At 39.3% G+C, this 20,965-nt stretch overlaps 2 protein-coding genes across 2 annotated transcripts; both read right to left on the bottom strand.

Annotated features, from left to right (window-relative positions):
• Positions 1–336: 336 nt before the first annotated feature.
• LOC133709300 (heat shock protein 90-5, chloroplastic) lies at positions 337–5,935 on the bottom strand. Its single transcript, XM_062135001.1, has 19 exons — positions 5,583–5,935; positions 5,235–5,308; positions 4,993–5,118; positions 4,802–4,895; positions 4,602–4,685; positions 4,331–4,474; positions 4,062–4,178; positions 3,722–3,769; positions 3,566–3,640; positions 3,344–3,448; positions 3,127–3,267; positions 2,581–2,673; positions 2,378–2,455; positions 2,043–2,297; positions 1,733–1,835; positions 1,420–1,594; positions 1,185–1,290; positions 881–970; positions 337–786 (listed from the first exon to the last, which is right to left on the bottom strand). The coding sequence occupies exons 1-19, from the start codon at positions 5,841–5,843 to the stop codon at positions 574–576; spliced, it is 2,382 nt and encodes a 793-aa protein (XP_061990985.1). The 5' UTR covers positions 5,844–5,935; the 3' UTR covers positions 337–573.
• A 1,350-nt stretch (positions 5,936–7,285) lies between these two features.
• On the bottom strand, positions 7,286–10,007 carry LOC133709941 (uncharacterized). The gene is made up of 6 exons (XM_062135902.1): positions 9,418–10,007; positions 9,303–9,339; positions 8,500–8,736; positions 8,355–8,402; positions 7,759–8,201; positions 7,286–7,680 (listed from the first exon to the last, which is right to left on the bottom strand). The coding sequence occupies exons 1-6, from the start codon at positions 9,717–9,719 to the stop codon at positions 7,608–7,610; spliced, it is 1,140 nt and encodes a 379-aa protein (XP_061991886.1). The 5' UTR covers positions 9,720–10,007; the 3' UTR covers positions 7,286–7,607.
• Positions 10,008–20,965: the final 10,958 nt, after the last annotated feature.

Raw genomic sequence — 20,965 nt, 5'->3', positions numbered from 1 at the left:
TTCATGTGTATCGTAAATATAAATGATTCGACTTAAGCATCTTAGTGCTCCAATTTGACCAATTTTTGGTATCTCCGATCTTACTGCTCCGATTTGACCAGTTTTGGTATCGAGTACTACAGTCGACGATGTTGATTACAGCAATGCAATGCAATGCATAGCATCTGTTGACCACGAATAAGGCCACGTTTAGATATAACAATAGATGCCTTTCATTTTTATTCTAGTCCCAATTACCATTTCTCTCCACTCTTCATTAAGCCTAAACCATGTTTCTGGGGGGTTGATATGCATTGAACTAAATTCTAATATAAACAAAAAGAATTTGCAAAAGGGTTAATGAAATTCAATGCTTCAGTAGACTTTTGATGGAGAAAGTACACATGAGCTTATAAAGGACCTCTTAATTCATTCTAGGACCCAATACATGAATTTATCAGTAGTAACCATCATTATTTTTCAACAAAAGCAACACCTTTTTCCAATTTTCCCCATCCAGACTTTATGCCTCCTAAACACTAGGCAAATAAATACTGCCAAAATTTTTGTAATAGATGATTTCAGTAAACACATTTATTCACTCCATGGATCGCTCTCTGCCCTCACTTCTGATGCTTCAACTACTTCTGCTTCAGAGGCTTCACCAGCGCTTGCATCAGTTTCTGCGGCATTGTCATTTGCTGCCTTTCCCTCTGCCTCCTCATCTTCCAGTCTACCCCATCTTCCTCCAAGGGCCATTGCCATCATCTCATATATCTTGTTTCCCAACTCAGCTGGGCTGTCGGGCTGCAATCATTAATGGTTTAAAAGGTAAGGATCACATTAAGCTAGTTATGATTTCTTGCTGGCTGAAGAAAGTAAAAGGAGAGTTCGCCCTTACAGTGAATCCACTGGAGATCAATGCTGTGTCAAACAAGAGGGCTACAGCTCTCTTGGCATCAGTGCTCTCAGGGGCGTTCTTGCAAGCAGCCTGTGGTGGAAACAACAATTGTCAATTGTCAATCCAGTAATTTTTGAAACCCCATACTTTCTCCAAGAATAGTTGTAGTTATCCAGAAACATGAAACCTTTTTTCTTTCAATTTTCTTTTTCATGCTTTTCATACATTGGAAATATGTTTAGGTGAGGACTCAGTCTGTAATGGCACTACTTTATTACAAACTAACCAACAGAGATGAACTTACATTTAGGTCCTTAATGATAGGATGATCTGGGTTAATTTCCATTATTCTCCTGCCCCTCATGAACTCCAAACTTGAAGTATCTCCAAGTGCCTGGGCTTTCATCAATCTGTAAAAGCAAAAAAATATAAATAAATAAATAATATTAATTTATTAATTTTTTTTATCATAATCACGAAAGGGAAGGCAGCTATTAACAGCACTGGTCTGAATATGTATCATTTAAGGCAAAATCTACCTTTCCATATTAGCAGACCATCCAAACTTGCCCGAAACAAGAACACAAGGAGATGAGCTTAGACGCTTCGAGACTTGGACTTTTGCAACCTGATCACCAAGTTGTTGCTTTATCCAATCACAGAGCAGTGTGTATTCTTGTTTAGTCTCCCTGTCCTTGACCTCATCCTCATCACCTGGTTCATAAATTTTGGGAATTATGAGAAAGATAATGAGACACATGTGTCAAAATTCGATATAGTGAATTAAGTTTCCAGAAACATTGTTTACATGCTGAATCAAGTGCTGAAAAACAACAGGGAGAAGGTACTGACCAAGTTCCAAATCTTCCTTGCTAATGTCCACAAACTTCTTCTCTTTGTAGGTTTGTAGGTTCTGGATGGCCACTTCATCAATAGGTTCAACTAAATACAAAACCTAAGAAAAAGGATCAACATCAGCAACCTGGGGAGACATAGTCACCATAATAAAAGAGGGAAATCTTTTTTTTTGAAAAGGTGAACATATCATCTTGTCTTTTCTATCATTAGCTTGCAAACTGAAAATTCTATCACTAGCTTACAAACTGAAAAGGTGAACATATCAACATTATTCCTTACTGATCAAAGTTAGCATGATACATACCTCAATATCTTTCTGAACCAACTTTTCCAAGAATGGAGCACTTCTTGCACTTTTCAGACTGTCTGTTGCCAAGTAATAGATGGCATTCTGGGTCTCAGGCATGTTTTCAACATATTCATCTAAACTCGTCAGTTCTTCCTCACTTTTTGAAGTATAAAACCGCAACAGAGGTGTTATGCGCTTGTGATTTCCAGAGTCCTCAATACAACCCAACTTCAGAAACCTGCCGAAGTTCTCCCATAACTTCTTGTAATCCTGGGATCATGTCAACAATTTTCCAAGTCAATATTGATTTTCAGCTGGAACAAGCTAACATATAAATAGCTTCCACCAACCTCTTTATTTTCACTTTCGGAGAGTTCTTGAATCATGTCAAATGTTTTCCTTACAAGTCTCTTTCTCATAATTCTTACCTGAAATCAGTTGGCATAAAGTATGAACATAAGTCATGTTCCCTACAAATCTAATCACATAAGAACTGACAAACAGTATCAATATGGAGATGCTCTAAAAACTTTAGCAAAAATAGTGGACTTACAATTCGACTTTCTTGAAGAATCTCTCGGGAAACGTTAAGAGGAAGGTCATTTGAATCCACCACACCCTTTACAAAGCTCAGGTATCTTGGAAACTGCAAAAAGGATAAATCAGTATACTGCAGTGGCAAACAGTATTTTGAGATAATAAGCATGTGGATGTGCATATAATTTACAATAAGATAAATTATATGTATTTAAATAAAATAGACTATCAAAGACCATTAAAATAGCCCCACTGTCAACAGACATCTGATCACAACTCTGTATTAATGATGGATAAAACAACAAAACGGATCAAAAACAACAAAGAACAAGATCCTTTCAAAAAAAAAAAAAAAAAAAAAAAAAGAACAAGAAATACCCTATTACCTTCCATTAAACAGTCAACACAAGCATACTCAATATACAAGTTGTTCTTCCATCACAAAATAAAATCACAATATGGACTTAATGCTTAACAAAGAACATTATGAACATGAACCAAAAAGAAGAACCAACTCAAAGGATTCTCAAATTCGTACAGTTTCTAGTATGGAGAAACTTACCAGTTCACCATCAAAATCATCTGAGATAAAGACCCTCTTCACATATAACCGAATGTTCTTTGTTTTTGGATTTGCTATATCCTCATTGTTCATTGGCGCCATCCCAGGAATATAAAGAACACTCCTGAATTCCACCTCACCCTGCATAGATATCAAAGTAAAGTTAGCATCCAAATCGGGCTATAGTTTCCACACACACACACAGTCATTTCAGTACCTCAGTGGTGAAGTGAGTGTAAGCAAGTGGATCCAAGAACTCATTAAATGTTTTCTTGTAGAATTCATTGTACTCATCTTTTTCTACTTCCTTTGAACTCCGCATCTGCAAAAAGCAAAACAAGGTAAGACATATGAGAAGATTATACATGAACATTAGAAAACAGATCATACTGAATCTATATTACATATACCATGAAATCAATAATACTATGGAACTCACCCATATAGGCTTTGTTTCATTGGCTAATTCCCAATCCCAATACTTCTCAGTTATAGTCTTCTTTTTCTTCTCACCCTGATAAACAAGTACATGAAGCTCAATGCAATGTTTTCTAAGAACATATATTGCCTACACTTCAGATTGCATGTCAATTACCTCTGGCTTTGGTTCTTCTCCTTCCTTTGGTTCTTCCTCCTCTTCAACCTGCCAAAAGTTTGAACTTAGTGCAGGCGAAAATGCTAATTGACTCATTTTTTAGTGAACGGGTACACATGATTTTTATAAAGAGACAAAAACTTGAGGATTATTTTGTAAGGTCAACACAATGAAGACCTTATCAAGAGAGTAACATTTTGAAGAAATATTAATTTTCTGATTACCTCCTTTTAACAAGAAAAGAAGTAACAATCTAACCATTAGAAAGAAAATAAAGTGGAGCTATGAAATCTGCTATATTTATAGAGGGGAAAATGTTTGTTACAAGAAGAAAACAAACCTCAACAGTCCTTGACTTTTCTTGCCATGTGTAGATGGGGAAAGAAACAAATTGCGAGTAATTCTTCACCAAACTCTGGATCCGGGCAGGCTCTGAGAATTCATACTTGTCATCCGGCTGCAAGAAGAAAAATATAAGATGGTCATCCAGACATAATGTTGAAAAAAAGAATTGAATAAATAGCTGGACACACATTCATTGGCCAACAAACAACACAGGCACATGCAAAATGACCAAATGTCATGAAATGAGAAATGGAGGTAAGGTACCCTTAAATATAGTTTGATCTGCGTCCCACGGCTAATGATATTTTCTGGATCAGTTTCTTCCCTTATCACATAAGAGCTACTCTCAGCAGCTGATTCCCAGACATATTGCTTGTCTGATTTTGGGCTTTTTGTAGAAACAACTACCTGATTTGCACAATATGTAAAATAATTAGCAACTGCTCAAGACAGTCATCCAGACTACAAGCTCAACTAGGAGCAGATAGTTTTTACAAGGCATAAAACTAAAATAAGTGTGAAACCAAAACTGCACCTTGTCAGCAACAAGAAAAGCAGAATAGAACCCAACACCAAATTGACCAATCAAACCATTGTCTGCACCAAGATCCTTATTTTCCTAACAAAACAGAAGAGCGAAAATAAGATTCAAAGTTGAGAACTAAGATTCAAAAGCATCAACGAACAAAAACAAGATTCAGTAGACTGCAAAACAATGCATTATGAGAGAGAGACCTTCAGAGCAGTCAAGAATTTTGAAGTACCACTCTGAGCAATGGTACCAAGGCAGTCAATGAGTTCCTCTTTCGTCATCCCAATACCAGTATCCCTAAAATTCAGACACCAACATGTCAATCATCTCCACTTATCCATCAAGGAACAAAATAGACTTAACAATCAACTTACAAAATTAAGAAGCAACATACGTTATAGTGATAGTCCCATTCTCGGGGTCGGGTTTGATGCGTATCTGTAGCTCACCAGCATCTCCAAGCAGCGAGGGCTCAGTCACACTCAAAAATCTCAACTTGTCCAAAGCATCACTTGCATTACTAGAACATCATAACAAAACAAAGTTAGCATATCAACAAAACCATAATGCATATGTCATTCGATTCAAATTCTATATATTCCCCGAATTATCAAGGTCTAGGCATATTCAGCTTACCTAACAAGCTCTCTAAGGAAGACCTCCTTGTGGCTGTATAGACTGTGCACTATCAAATCCATTAGCCGACTGACCTGTAATTAGTTTCAAAGTCCTCAGCTTTCAATTCAAAACCCATAAACTAAAATCTCAAAAGCAAAAAAAAAAAAAAAAAAAAAAAAATGGAAATGAAAACTATAAACAGTCCCAACTATGAAGAAAGTCCCATAATTTGAACCAAATGCATCCATTTTGATTGCCCATATAACAATAACACCACAAATCATATAAAAGTCTAGAACTTTCAGAATCCAATTCAATCAGAACCCAAAAAGAACCAAACTTTAGTAGAAACAAAGAGAAACCCACCTCGGCTTGGTACTGGAATTCCTCACCGGGCGTATCGGCGACCTCTTTCTCGGCGACCGCCGCATCGCAGCGAACAGTGACCTGCCTATTTTGGGTCTCAAGGCTCCACTTCAAACCACCGCAAGCAAAGCCCTTTCTGAGCCCATTTTGGGGCACAAAGGCACTTCTGAGGTTCAAGACCTTGTTGGGGTTTCTGAGTGTTAAGGAAGGAAGTGAAGCAAGAGAGGCTGTGGATAAGCTTCTGCTCAGGACTGGAGCCATTGAGCCCAAAATTTAGAAGGTGTGTTGGGTTTGAAACACAGCTAGTGTTTTGAAGTGTAAAAACCCTTGTGACTTTGTGAGGGTTTAACACTTTTTTTAAGTAGGGAAGAGGAAGAGGGTTCTAGAAACAAGAAGACAATGCGAACAGGAGGTGTTTTGTTTGGACTCGTGACCATTGTTCTGGGAAATTGTAAGGCCTAGATGCTGCCATATCACCAACCCACAATATCCTCTTCATTTTTTCTTCTTTTTCTTTTCTTTTTAGTTATACAGTATAACTTATACTACCAAGTTTGAGCAGAAATTGTTTTAGGTGAGCTAAAGTTCTGATGTTAATATTCTGAAAATATGTATTTTATGGTGCCAACTGTTGTAGTTGGTTGCACCAGATTTTTGGTTTGAGTCATGGATATGTTGTGTTTGCTATTTGGTCGGCGAACATGATTTCAATTGGCGAAATTCACTCTTATTTTCGTCTAATAAGTTTTAGTAAGTTCAAGTTCGAATCATCTCAAATAAGTTTTCTTAAGTTTGAGCTCGATTCAAATTGAGCTTTGAATGAGTTCGAATATGAGTTATGCTATGCTTGGCTCGAGTCTAATTTAGCTCAAATAAGAAAAGGTTGGCAAGATTGGCAAAAGCAAGGTTCTGCCTTGGTTGGCACCCCTATCCAAGGTTCGAACCCCAGAGTTGTCAATTTATCCTTTGTTGGTAGGTTGCTGAGTGTCGGGGTCTTGCGGGGCCCATGTGAACGCTGGTGAAACGTACCAAATTCACGAGTGTCTAAGTCCATCGAGGCTTGATTGCGGATGCCTGCGGGTCCTACCACCTAACCACTTCAGTGTGGTAGTGTGGGCTTTGGGACGTTGCGGGGTCTGTCTACTCCCAATTGTAATGGGTTTGGGGCCCAGATGTTAGTTGGGCTCCTGCCAAAACCTGCCTTGAGTAATCGGGGCAAACGGTTGATCATAAAGTTTCTGGACCGGGGGGACCTGCCTCCCCCCTCCCACATACTTTTATCCAAAAAAAAATAAAAATAAAAACATCAATAAAAAACTAATATAAAATACGGACAATATGAGTATGGGTTAAATATTCAACAAATGATGTTCACGAGTCCAAACAAAACACCTCCCAATAGAGGGACAAATGATGTTCATGTTTTGTTTGCTCGTGAGTATGGGTTGAATTCTAATTTATGTTCATGTTTTGTTTGTTTTGCTAGCATAGTATATTAGAATTCAAGCTTTTAACTCATTTTTCCAATGAAATCTAATATTGAGTTTTAACGGAAAGAACACAAGACACATGAACATAAATTGAACTTGAACTTCGTGGATCGATTACGATCTTATATGAGATTGTTATTCATCAACTTATGCATGTGAAAATATAAACTAATCAGTACGTAGTATCATTTCACGTTCTATTTGCACTCCAAGTCTCACTACATCTCATCTATCAATATTAAATGAGAACGGTACGTAGTACTCAACCAAAGGTTGATACACAATCTGCGTAAACAGTTGTAGTCTCACTATATATATTGAACTTAAAAATAAAAGAACACAAAGAAGACCCAAATGAAGAGTGGGGTATGATATTATTACCAATTTACCAGTTGATAAAAACTTGGGAGAAGGGGCTTCCCCTATACCAAAAGGAAAAATAAAATCTTGGGTAAAAGTCATTCCCTTGAGTCAAACTTCCATCCACCAAACATGGAGTCTAAGAATATATGTTGACTCAATCTTTCTGTCAGCCTCAAGCCTCGAAAGCTGCCGGCTTCATACAATCAACATTGCACAATCCAACTGATCTCACCATATCTCCCAAGCTGCAGAGTTTGCCAACAATGACTATCAACAATCAGAAAATTCACAGAAAATGTAGTGAAAATGGAAAGAATGAGTACCGGTCGAAGCTGTTTCTTGCTCTATCTGAGTCTGTGCTATTCCTTGCCTTCCCAGATCGATCCACACTTAGCTTTCTCGATGATTTCTCTCTACTATAAGTACTGCTTCTTGATGATGATTTCTCTCCATTCTCTGTGCTCCTCCTTGATTTTTCTCTCAGCTGCCCGGTGCTCCATCTAGCAGCCTTACCCCTCTTCCCACTGCTTGGTCTTGCTTTGTCATTGTCGTCTACGGTCTTGAGAGGACTCAGCTCAGTTAGATTCCGGTGTCGTGGTAACTTCTCAATGGCAGATATGAACTTCCTGAGATGCCTCAAGTACTCTGGATAGAGTTCCAGATTACAATGGTTACCACCTTTAAGCCACAAAGGTTCATACTTGTCTTTGCTAAGCTCCCACAGCTGCTTACCATGGGAAATATCCACCACATCATCTTCAGTTCCCTAGCAAAATTTAACAACTCTATCACTACTTCAAATACATATGAACAAAAGCATTACTTTCAGAATAAGTAACACAATGCACCTTAAATACTAATAGTCATCACATGTAGCATACAACAAGTACGAAAGAAATCAGTTGATGAAGAGGCTTACATGAATCACCAAAACCGGGCTATTGACGAGTGGCATTTTATCAATATTCTGCAATAGACACAAAGCAAGAACTTTCAATAACAGATTTCATAACACCAACAACAAAATTTACGTTCTTGTTCTATCAAAAGTAAGGGGTAAATACCTTGTAAATGTCAAACCAGAATGTTTTCTTAACAGGGTACATTACTCGAAGGCCAGAAAGTATTGGACTGTGAAGAATCACAGCTCTCACGTGAGGCAAATGAGTAGCCAAATCCAAAGTCGGTCCACTTCCAACTGACTGTCCGTACAATATAATATCTTCCTCCTTTACACCATAGGTGTCTTCAAGGCATTTATATGCAGCCTCTATGTCTGCATATGTGTCCTGCTCACTTGGCTAGTGGACAAAGATACGGTACTATATTAGTATACAGAATCGAATTGCTGAAAAGGGAATGTTGAGACTTGAGACCAGAGAAACTATATTGTGGAAAGTGGTCATGAAAATTGTTTGAAGAAGTGACATTAATTTTTGACAAGTTAAACTCACGGTAGAGCACATCATTATAGTCTTATAGATTAGATATCTCAAAAGTACCAAAGCAATGCAAAACTATGATAATTAACATGAAAATCAAAAAATACATATTGAACCGACCACAAGATGATCATACATTGCCACTAAAGAGTTTGGATTTTAATTCAAGCAAGTCATATGGGGAACATATCTCTGCTTATGAACTTGGGAACATCAGATGGTACTCTTTAAATTATTTTTCCAAACCCCTAATTTGTTCTGCACCTATAGCAATCCCAAAAATATGGGTTGTAAACATTCTATGAAAAATGTAAGTCAGAAATCATTTCTCTCTCATTAATTTGAACTATACCATCCAATTTTGTGAAAGTGACACAGGCTCATACAATGGATTTGAGCCAACAGATCTCACAAGAAAATTATACCTTTCCACTAGATTGTCCATAACCAGAATAGTCATACCTGCACAGCAAACCAAATCACATCCATAGCTCACAATACTAAAAAAATGAACATGGAAACTCAAACTGATATACTGACCCCATTAGATTAACACCCAGATAAACACTAAGCTCACTGAAAACGTGGTACATCTGACCAATATCAGCAGCATTTCCATGAGAGTAAAGCACTGTGAGTGAAGCAGATGGGTTTTTGATAAACAAGGCAACAATCTCGTTCCCTTTCTTGGTGTTGATCTTCACCACGTCCACATCTTCTCTGGGATGAACATCAGAGATCCTCATTTTCCCAGTCGGTTCATCAACGAATATGTTATAGGAAGGAGGATCTGGGGGAAAAAATGCAAACTTTGCAGCCATAGACGATGTTGCAGACCCCATTTTGATTTTGATCGGGGGAGAATTGAAAGATTGGTTTAGGAGGTGACTGTGATTTTTATTGCATGGTAAAGTATGGATTTTGTTTCGAGTGGAATCATGGGGAATTATATTTCATTTCTCCCCAAAAGAAAAAAGAAAGAAAGTTCTTGGATTTGGTTACAGAGAAAATGTTTGAATTAATTCCTGGTTTTTGGGAGATTGATAGAGAGGCAAAGATGAAAACTTGGAAAGGACAGGAGAAAGATACATGGAGATATTGGAAGGAAGTCTTGTCGGACAAGAGTGAATACCTAGTCTTCTTTCTTTAGTATGCAATCTTACTCTGTTTTTTCTTTTTCTTTTTTTCTGCCTTTCTTTTATTTGTATTTTCATTATAGCATGGACTTGGATTTTCTATTTGAATTTCCTCTGCCAATCAATCCTGCGGTTATAAGTTTAACCCCACATGCATATCTCCAACAGGTGTATTGTAATGAGCCTATTTTTCTTAAACTCACACGGTTTCAAATTTATGGCATACATCTATGATGAAAGCTAGAACACAAATTTGATACGCATGATCAAACTCTTTCATTGTTTGGACGAGTTGAAGTCTCACAGTAAAATGTGACCATAGAATGTATTAGATCAAAATTTGAACAAAGCATAATTGGTGGATGCAATACAAAATCATAGGGTATTAACAAAACAGAAGTAAGATATAATTCTGCGTGAAATGGAGTAATAAAGAAAAATAAAAAGAAAATATTTGTAAATCATTGCCATAAAAATCAACCATAGCCATTAATTAACTGATGGATTGTGTGATCGACTATTTTTGAATTAAATGGGAAATCTTGAATCAGGGAAAATACTTTTGGAAAATGTTTAATTTGAAAGTTAAGCTTCGTTAATCTTTCATTTTTGATACAAATAATGGATATCATTGACTGCCCACAGTAATAAGTTGATCTCTAAGCAAATACTAACCAAGAAACTAAAATCCATGTTTAGAAAAGTCCAATTTAGTTTGAATGTTGCTCTTGTGACTTTGCATTCCATCGAGTGGGACTTCAAAAAATGAAAGAGTAAGGTGCCAAAAGTTAAAAATGAATGATGAACTTGTGGGGTAGATGATGAAGCAATAAGTAAAAGAAGATGAATGAGTGCTGGGTGGGGGGATGAGATATAAAAGGGGGAGGGAACATAGCATCATTGCATATTGGACTACATTACTTACTACAACTCATTTAGTTTTGATTCTTCAACATCAACACTAATGTGGCTTCTTCTTCCTCCTAAAACTCGATCAATCCTTATTCAATCATTAAGACTTGTAGCCTCAGCATTTCAGTGATAAAATTAAGGTGGAAGAAGCTAATACACCAAAAAATATGATATGTAAATAAAGTGGGTGAGTGTTGACTAATATATGTCACTTATATTTGTGGAACACAAATGCACCATTGTATTTCCTCTCCGCACTCAAGTTATTATTCATTGAAATTTCAAACACGATTATTCATTGAAATTTTTAAAAAGGAGAGACTTCATGCTTAAACCTCACCTCGTATGGAAATATTACTAATCCTCGATAAGAAGACCTTAAATGAAGCACCATTATCTTTTGTTTTATTATTGACAAAACATCACATATAAGGACCCAAAATTTGGGTCAACATTACAGATCAACAAAAAAGAAACAACACGTTGGGCAACAAACACAACAACCCAACTAGAGAGTCCAACCATGACCAAAAAAGAAAGTCCAACCAGGGAGTAAAGACCAAGGACGTGGCACAAGCCGGTGGTTCTTCGAGTCTTTGCGTGACACAGAGATGTCACTAAATTTGCTAACCAAAGAGGCATAACCTGATTTCTCAAATAATGCTAATTTGGTTCGGATATAATCCTCAATCAAGCTAAATTTGGAAAGCATCCAACTCTCAAATATATACGAGTATACGACGTATTTCCATAATTCAAATTTCATAACTAACGAACAAACTAACGCTTTCAGGAGAGTTTCTATTGGGACCTCCAAATCTGCTTACTTGACCTCACTCTATTATGAATTATTAAATGACATATATAACCTACTATAAAATGACTACTAGGGACAATAATTATACCAAAAAAATATTACATTTATTTTATGTAGACTTTCCAATTCAATAATATTAGATTGTATTCCTTATTATTTTCCTTATCTATTTTCATTTTTCAATTTCACTACATACTCATTAAAGCATTCATATATATTTAATAAAAATTAAATATATAAAAATGTATTATGATCATGTGACATAAAAATGTATGATATATATCTTGAACGCATATTGGTGAGGGAAAACAAAATAATTCATCTTATGATTTATGACCTAAATCTAAGTCAATTCATTATATTTGTAAAAAATAAAAAAAAATAAAAAAAATATTTAAATAATTAATCATGTGGTACAAAAAATACAGAAAAAAAAAACATTAAAAAAACGAATGATTTTTTTTTTAGAATAAAAACAAATGATTTTTTTTTTTGCACAGCTAAAATAGAAATTAAAAAAATAATAATAATAATAGTTCATGGCATTTTCTTATTGATTAGACATTAATTTTTGAAACTCAAGTTTGCTTAAGAAATGTATATTTAGTTAAGATTTATAGAGTGATTAAATCATTGAAATGACTAAATTTTTTATTTTAAAGATAATAATTTGTTTGCAAATTATATGAGTGAGGTTATTTGAGGAAGTTTAGTGAGGTTTAGTGAGTAAATTTAGTATTTGAAAATTTGATAAGAGGTGTAAAAAGCATAGAGGTCAAGTGAGTAAATTTAGAGGTTCCAATAGAAAAACTCCGCTTTCAGCCATCCAAATTCTAAAAAAGAACTTGCCGATCAAATAACATATTAAAAGATAACATAAAAAAGAGGAATAGATCAAAAAAGATAACAGCAAAAAAAAAAAAACGATCCCGACTTCGAGGGACAAGCGATTTGCCCCTTAAATCGCAAAGACATCTCTCTTAAACCCTAGCTAGTAGCCCCCCTTGATAAGCTTGATACATAATTAAATTAAGGGATCTTGACCAAAAGCACCAAAATTACCCAAAATTTTCCCACTTACCACACCAACAGATTTTTATTCCCACTAATCCAATTTAAAGGAAAATGACAATTTTGCCCTTAGTCTAATTAAGAAACCACAGCCACTGCCACTCATCTCTCTCTCTTCCCGATCCCCATCTCTCTCTCTCTCTCTCTCATCACCAATCGAATGCCGTCGTACCAGTCCATCTCCGAGACGGCCAGAATATCGCCGTCACCTTGAACCTCTCCACTGCCTTCAACGTCCCTTTGAAATCAAACTGCTATGTCAGAACCAGAGTCGCCGCTGGGTCGGGTTCCATCCGGAGCGCGTGCATCCCGGCGACCACAGCTATGAAATTCCTGTGGAGGCGAAAGCGAGGGTTGTAGCCGGTGAAGGAGAGCTTGTGATTGTTAGAGCTTGAGTCGAGGAAGTGAATCAGAGATTGGGGACGTTGACCCGGTCGTGGTAGTTGCTGAAATAGTCGGATCCGGTGAAGGCGCTCGGCGGCGTAGTTGGTGAAGATGTCCTTAGCGTCAATGGGCGTACCTGGTGAAGTGTTTGATGTGCGAGTGGGAGGCTTCAACCTCGCCGGAGGAGGAGGAGTAGAAGCCAGTTCGATTCCGGCCAAGTCTCCTCTGTGTCTTTTTTTTTTACTGGATTTTGGGTTTTTTTTTTTTTTTTTTTTTTTTTTTCAGCTGAGATCGAGTATGAGAGGGTGAAGACTTTTTTTTTTTTTTTTTGATAAAATAGGGGCAGAATGCCCAGAAGGAAAGAAATTGAAAAAAAAATTGTTCTATTGGGGGACAATAGACGTCTATTGCCTCCCAATAGATGTTTTGAATTGATGTAATCTCCTTTTTTTTTTCTTTAATCAAAGTTTTATTTGTCTAATTTTAGGAAAATTAGTTTCCATTTCGGTATTCGAAACGTCTATTGGGGGGCAATACATGGCTGATAGACATCTATTGGGGGGCAATAGACCTCTATTGCCCCTCTATTGGGAGGTAATAGATGTCTATTGGGGCAATAAACCTTTTCGGTGAGGTTTTTAAGAAAAGTCCGGTGAGCTGCAGCCGGTGACCGGAATCAGGCGGCCGGTGACCGGAATCCGGCGGCCGGTGATCGGAATCCGCGCAGCCGGTGACTGGATTCCTGCGATCGGTGACGGGGCTCCGGCGAAGTCTCCTATGGTTTCTCTCTCTTCCATTTTTTTTTGGGTCCTTGACCCAAAGCCCCAAAATGAGCAAAAGTTATCCTACTTACCCCAGCAACAAATTTTTATTCCCACATACACAATTTGACACCAAATGACCATGTTACCCTCAACCCAATTAAAGATTAACAATCACGCCATTCGACATCAATCACTCTCTCATCCCGATCTCTCCCCCCTCTGGCGCTGTTTCTCTCACCTCTGCGCCGTCTCTCTCGCCTCCGGCGCTCTCTCTCTCCTCCACGCTGTCTCTCTCGCCTCCAGCGCTGTCTCTCTCTCCTCCACGCCGTCTCTCTCTCTCCTCCGCAGGAAGCTCTCAAACGCCTCCTCGCCCATGGCTTCGATGTCTCCAATTTCTTCCCTCAGGTTCGAAAATCTAATTCCTAAGGCCTTTTTTGGCAGCAAATTTTGATCCGAGCAAATCGTATATATACTCTGAAGCTCCTGAATAGGAATTGCAGGTTGTTAAGAACGTAGCCACTCAGTCACTGCAGGTCAAGAGGCTAGTTTACTTGTACCTATTGCATTATGCTCAGAAGTATGTTAATCTGAATTACTGACTACTTGATAAGCTTTCGGAGTTGTTTGTGAGTTGGAATTTGAGTTATTGTGTGTGAAATTGCATGTTGCAGGCGTCCGAATGAGGCTTTGCTATTGATTAATTGCTTCCAGAAGGATCTTGGGGATCCAAACCCGTTGGTGAGGGCATGGGCACTGCTAGCCATGGTCGGGATTAGGCTGCATGTTATTTCACCTTTGGTTGTGGTTGCTGTGGGAAAATGTGCTAGAGATTCGTCTGTGTATGTTAAAAAATGTGCTGCCAATGCACTTACTAAGCTAATGATTTGCGCCTTGATGAATATATTGCCAGTATTGAAGAGGTCTGATTCATTTTTATGTTCAATAGTTGCAGACTTGTGGGAAATGGAAACAGTTGTGCATATATGTTCAATAGATCTTATTTGGTGGTGAAATGGAGGAAACATTTTGTATTCGCAACAGCAGTATCATATCATTGTCATGTTGCTTGTGCACCTTTTTTTTTTTTGGGTAAAATGGGGGCAGAGCAGAATGCCCAGAAGGGAGGGGGAGTTACTATTACGGGGCAATAGATGTCTATTAGGGAGCAATAGACGTTTTGAATTGATGTAATCTCCTCGTTTTTTCCTAATCAAAGTTTTATTTGTGTAATTTTAGGAAGATTAGTTTCCATTTTGGTAATCGAAACATCTATTGGTGGGCAATAGATGTCTATTGGGGGGCAATAGACCTTTATTGCCCTTCTATTGGGGGGCAATAGACGTATATTGGGGGGCAATACACTACTAAGGCAATAGACGTCTATTGGGGGGCAATACATGACTGATAGATGTCTATTGGGGGGCAATACATGACTGATAGATGTCTATTGGGGGGCAATAGAGGTCTATTGCCCCTCTATTGCGTAATAAACATTTCCGGTGAGGTTTTCTGAAAAGTCCGGTGGGAGGCGGTTGGTGACCGGAATCTGGCGAAAGTGGGCCGGAATCCGGTGACCGGATTCCGGCGACCGGCGAAGTCTTATATGGTTTCTCTCTCTTCCATTCTCTCTTTCTCTCTCTCTAAGTAATAAAGGGTAAGGGTAAAATGGTATTAAAAAAAATTTAAAAACAAAAAAAAATCTTAATGGGCCATTAGGGAAGACCTCCTTAGAGTGTTTTGGGTAAGAGAGAATTAAAAAAACTTAATGGGGTAAGTGGGAAAAAAATCCCTAGAAATGGGGTAAATGGACAAAAACCTTTTTTTTTTTTTCTCTCTCTCTCTAAGTAACAAAGGGGTGAGGGTAAAATGGTATTAAAAAAAAAAAAAAAAAAAAAACTTAATGGGGTATTAGGGAAGACCTCCTCATAGTGTTTTTGGTAAAGAGAGAATTAAAAAAACTTAATGGGGTAAGTGGGGAAAAAATCTCTAAAAATGGGGTAAATGGACAAAAACCCTTAAATTGAACTCACTAGAAGCCACTTTTTTTTTTTTTTTTTGATCAAAATAGGTCAGCCCATTATATAGATTCAGCAAGCAGTACAAAAACGAAACACCCCTAAGGGGTCGACAGAAAGAATCATTCCTTAGAAAACCCTAAAACCTATTCTGAAGACAAGAATAAGACCCAGGATATCCCCAGTACACCCACCTTTTAGAAATTCCACGCACCATTATTTTAAACAAAGACCTAGAAACTCCAAAGCAGAATAAAAAACCCTCAGAGAAACTGGTCTTTGCGACCAAGATAAAAAATTAAACAACATTTGGAGTAGATGATGATGTATCACCATCCACTCCGTCTTCATTCGTCAGAGCCGCCCAAATTGACAAGTTCCAATCAACCTCAGTCCAGCAAGAAATCCATGCACCCCAATATCCAGCCCACAGGAAACCCAACATTCAAGTACGGGCCCAACATGAACAGGAAACCCAACAGCCCCACCCATGAACAAGAATCCATCTCAGGCCCAACAACTCTGGAACCCAAATACCAATCCAGCAGCCCATAACCCAGAATAAGGCCCAAAGCATGGAGACTGTTGTGGGCACCCCAACACCACCACCCAATAGTTTTCAGCCACCAGAACCATGAGCCGGCGCCGTCGCTGCACGGTCTCCGCCACCGAACGCTCGCACCGTCGCCGAGAAGCCTCTATCACCATGTCCCAATGAGACGCCGTCCCAGCCGCCAACAGAAGCAAACCGGGTCAGATCTCCATACCCAGTGGCGGAACTTGGAGCCCAATCTTGGAGGGGCCAAAAATTAATAGTTTAGTAAATTGGGGCAATGGGGGGGCCATATATATACAAAATTGTTGACTTTATTGGTGTTATACACGGCTGGTTAAGGAAATTTGAAAACATTGGGGGGGCCATGGCCCTCACCCGCCCCTATAAGGATCCGCCACTGTCCATACCCAGTCGCCACCCCCTAATCAACCCAATCAGATCGCAGCAGAGTTAACCCCAGTCCTCCGCTGACCTTGATCGACCCCCTTTGAAAGCCAACAAACTCTCCTAGCAAATCCCTAACTAGCCAATTCCCAGTTGGATCCTCCATTGAGCTACGTCCCAAGGTCGAATCTAGCCATAGCGGACGCTCTTCGGAGAGTCCGAGAAACAAGCCGTCCACCATATCACTCTCCCCCAGTCGAAACGCCGGGACTAAATCGACGACAGAGGAGTAAAGAAAAGCCCCAGACCAAGGCGGCCCTCCATAACCCAAACCAAACACAGCAAGCAAGACTACACAATTAGCCACAGGACTAGTGATGACGATGGCCATCAAGGTTTGGAAAATTTAGAAGTTTTGTCGAAGGTTGGAAGCCGTCGAGTAAACCCTAGCAGAGCGCCGCTAGGTCAAGAGATCTGAAAAAAATACTTGGATGAATATATGCTCACTTAAACTTTTAATTACTAGAAGCCACTCTAATCTCAGGTATGTTTAAGCAAAAGGTATATCTAATGAACATTGATCCTAGCTTCATAAAGAAAATCGATCAAACGCACTAATTTACCAAACATGCATTGTAGTAGAATAAACATAATGCCACGTTTTCAAAATATAGGAAAACTGGCGAAAACAAGCAACCAAAAAACCCCAGTCAAATTCCAATCCCTAATCATCAATAAAACCGAGCCGAGGAGCTATTAACATATATGGAACCAAAGTATAAATGGCATTATGATTTGGGAGTAATTAAGATTCAAACTTGAGACTTCAAAATAAATAACTACTTGTTAAAGAGAAACTGAATTTGAGAGAAATTTGCTGTGTCCCTCTCATTGATAATAGGGGCCTCTTTATATATAGGATTACAATGCATAGAATCTCAATCGTACATTGAATAGGAATCTAGATCCTTCTAATTTAACCCTATTACCACTAGGTCAAGTAACCTAGAGTTTGAGCCAAACACAAATAGAGATATCCTTAAACACTCCCCCTTGTGTTGTCCAAACGCGGTGCTTCTCTCGTTGCCTCGTTAAAAACCTTGCCGAGTAACAAAAACCCAGTGGGACAAAAATAACCTCGGTCGAAGGGGAAAAAGAGCACAACACACCCTTCACGTTTCGAGGTGAACATGTAGAAATCTCCCCCTGATGTCTGCGCCTCCCCCTGATGACTACGATCATGGGAGTTCAGATAATTTCCGCAAGCCAATTCTTGCCACATGTTTCTCGAACGTGGATTTGGGCAATGACTTAGTAAACAAGTCTGCCGCATTGTCCTCAGATCGAACCTGGTTCACTTTGATCTTGAGGAGCTTCTGTTGTTGCTAATTGTAGAAGAATTTGGGCGATATATGTTTGGTGTTGTCGCCTTTGATGTAGCCTTGCTTCATTTGTTCAATGCAAGCAGCATTATCCTCATAAATGCTCGTTGGCTCATCTGTGGTAGACTTCAAACCACAATTGCTTCGAATATGCGTAACTATGGATCGAAGCCATATACATTCACGAATTGCTTCGTGAAGAGCAATAATCTCTGCATGATTCGAAGAAGTAGCGACTAAGGTCTGTTTTGTAGACCTCCAAGATATCGCGGTCTTTCCCATGGTGAAAAACATAACCAGTTTGGGAGCGACCTTTGTGTGGGTCAGAGAGGTACCCAGCATCAGCAAAACCTTCCAAAACACTTATATCGTTTTGGGATGGGGAGAGGGAACGCAATCCACCATGTGTGGCGTCCCCGACACTTGATGGGTCCGAATCCATCTTCTCTCTGTAGGGATAGAACAAGCCCATATCAATCGTACCACTTAGGTATCGAAAGATATCTTTAACACCAGTCCAATGGCGTCGTGTTGGCGCAGAGCTATATCTAGCTAGCAAGTTCACAGCGAATGAGATATCCGGTCTTGTGCATTGTGCTAAGTACAATAATGCGCCTATTGCACTTAGGTATGGCACTTCTGCCTCTAGCACTTCTTCATCGTCATCTTTTAGACGAAATTGATCCTTATTTGGATCAAGACTACGGACGACCATTGGGGTGCTTGAAGGCTTAATCTTGTCAGTGTTGAAACGCCTAAGCATCTTTTGGGTATAAGCTGATTGATGAATCAGGATACCATCTCTACGGTGCTCAAGTTCTAAACCGAGGCAAAACCGTGTTTTCCCAAGATCTTTCATCTCAAACTCGGATTTCAAGTGTTCAGCGGTTTCCCTTAACTCTTTAAGGGTGCCAATTATGTTCATGTCATCGACATAAACCGCTACTATTGCAAATCCGGAACTTGTCCTTTTTATGAACACACATGGGCATAGTTCATTGTTGACATATCCCTTTCCAATCAAGTAGTCACTTAGACAGTTATACCACATCCGTCCGGATTGTTTCAATCCATATAGTGAGCGTTTCAATCTAATCGCAAACGCGCTCCGTGGTTTAGAGCCACTTGATTTGGGTAACTGAATTCCGTCTGGAATCTTCATGTATATCTCTGTATCTAGATCCCCATATAGATGCGCAGTAACCACATCCATAAGCTGCATGTTCAGTTTTTCGGAAACTACCAAACTAACAAGGTAGCGGAACGTTATGACGTCCATTACGGGAGAATAGGTCTCCTCGTAGTCGATTCCAGGGCGTTGTGAGAAACCTTGCGCCACAAGGCGAGCTTTGTACCTTACAATCTCGTTTTTCTCATTACGCTTTCTAACGAATACCCATTTGTCACCAACTGGTTTGGTGTTGGGCGGTATTGGCACAACTGGTCCGAATACCTTTCTTTCGCTAGAGAATCAAGTTCTGCCTTGATCGCATCTTTCCATTTTGGCCAATCAACTCTACGTTGGCATTCATCAACGGAGCGTGGTTCGATGTCATCGGTCTCAATAATCTCACGCGCCACTGAATACGCGAATACATCATCAATGATGATGGAGTTTCTTTCCCACGTCCCATGTACACTAGTGTAATTAACAGAGATCTCTACGTTCTCAGGGATAGGTTCTGACACTGAGGCGTCCCCCAATGATGTCTCTTGGACATAACCATAATCCGGAACATTCTTATGGGACAGATTTTGAGTATCGAGGATCAAAGGATTTGTTTGTGCCTCATTCGCTCTCTTTCTAGGGCGAGTATCCTTCGAACCAATTGGTCTACCGCGCTTCCTTGCGGGACCTGCGGCCATAGATGCCACATCATTGCCATGTTGGGCAATGGCGCCATCTCCTGGTGTCACAGGAGAGGCGTGATGTCCAGTATTTGGGACATCGATCCTTGCAGGCACGTTTGCAGCAAGTATGTGTGATCTCGTCACTTTGGCAACATCAGAAAACGCATCAGGCAGAGTGTCTGCTACGTTCTGGAGCTCGATTATTCTTCGCACTTCAAGTTCAGACTGTGCGGTACGGGGATCGAGATGAGACATAGTGGGGACAGACCACGACAATTCCTGTCGTTCCTGTTGAACATATGTGTTCTTATCTCCCCCTAACGATGGGAAGACTGTCTCATCAAAGTGACAATCCACAAATCTAGCGGTAAAGAGATCGCCTGTCAAGGGTTCAAGATAGCGGACGATCGTTGGAGATTCATATCCAACATAAATGCCCATTCGTCGTTGTGGACCCATCTTAGTACGTTGTGGCGGCGTAATGGGCACATAAATGGCACACCCAAAAATGCGTAAGTGCGAGATATCAAGCTCGTACCCAGTCACTAGCTGTAACGCAGAGTAAGATTGGGTTGCAGTGGGTCGTAGACGAATTAGCGTTGCTGCATGCAATATTGCATATCCCCAAGCAGAAACAGGGAGATTGGTGCGCATAACCAATGTCCGTGCTATCATCTGTAGTCGTTTGATAGCGGCTTCTGCGAGACCATTTTGGGTATGAACATGGGGAACAGGATGCTCTACATCAATCCCCAGTGACATGCAATAGTCATCGAATGTTTTCGATGTAAACTCCCCAGCATTATCAAGTCGAAT

The sequence above is a fragment of the Rosa rugosa genome, chromosome 5 (genome assembly GCF_958449725.1).
Source record: "Rosa rugosa chromosome 5, drRosRugo1.1, whole genome shotgun sequence".
Lineage (NCBI taxonomy): Eukaryota > Viridiplantae > Streptophyta > Magnoliopsida > Rosales > Rosaceae > Rosa > Rosa rugosa.
This window is presented reverse-complemented; position numbering and strand designations above follow the sequence as displayed.

What these genes read in the sequence shown, in the direction of transcription:
- LOC133709300 (XM_062135001.1), bottom strand. Translation starts at nt 5,843, where the DNA reads ATGGCTCCAGTCCTGAGCAGAAGCTTATCCACAGCCTCTCTTGCTTCA. An exon ending in AATTCTTGACTGCTCTGAAG is followed by an intron (nt 4,686 to 4,801) that starts GTCTCTCTCTCA and finishes CTGTTTTGTTAG; the next exon opens with GAAAATAAGGATCTTGGTGC. An exon ending in TGGTCTGCTAATATGGAAAG is followed by an intron (nt 1,291 to 1,419) that starts GTAGATTTTGCC and finishes TTGCTTTTACAG; the next exon opens with ATTGATGAAAGCCCAGGCAC.
- LOC133709941 (XM_062135902.1), bottom strand. Translation starts at nt 9,719, where the DNA reads ATGGGGTCTGCAACATCGTCTATGGCTGCAAAGTTTGCATTTTTTCCC. An exon ending in GCCCGGTTTTGGTGATTCAT is followed by an intron (nt 8,202 to 8,354) that starts GTAAGCCTCTTC and finishes AAATTTTGCTAG; the next exon opens with GGAACTGAAGATGATGTGGT. An exon ending in GCAAGAAACAGCTTCGACCG is followed by an intron (nt 7,681 to 7,758) that starts GTACTCATTCTT and finishes CAAACTCTGCAG; the next exon opens with CTTGGGAGATATGGTGAGAT.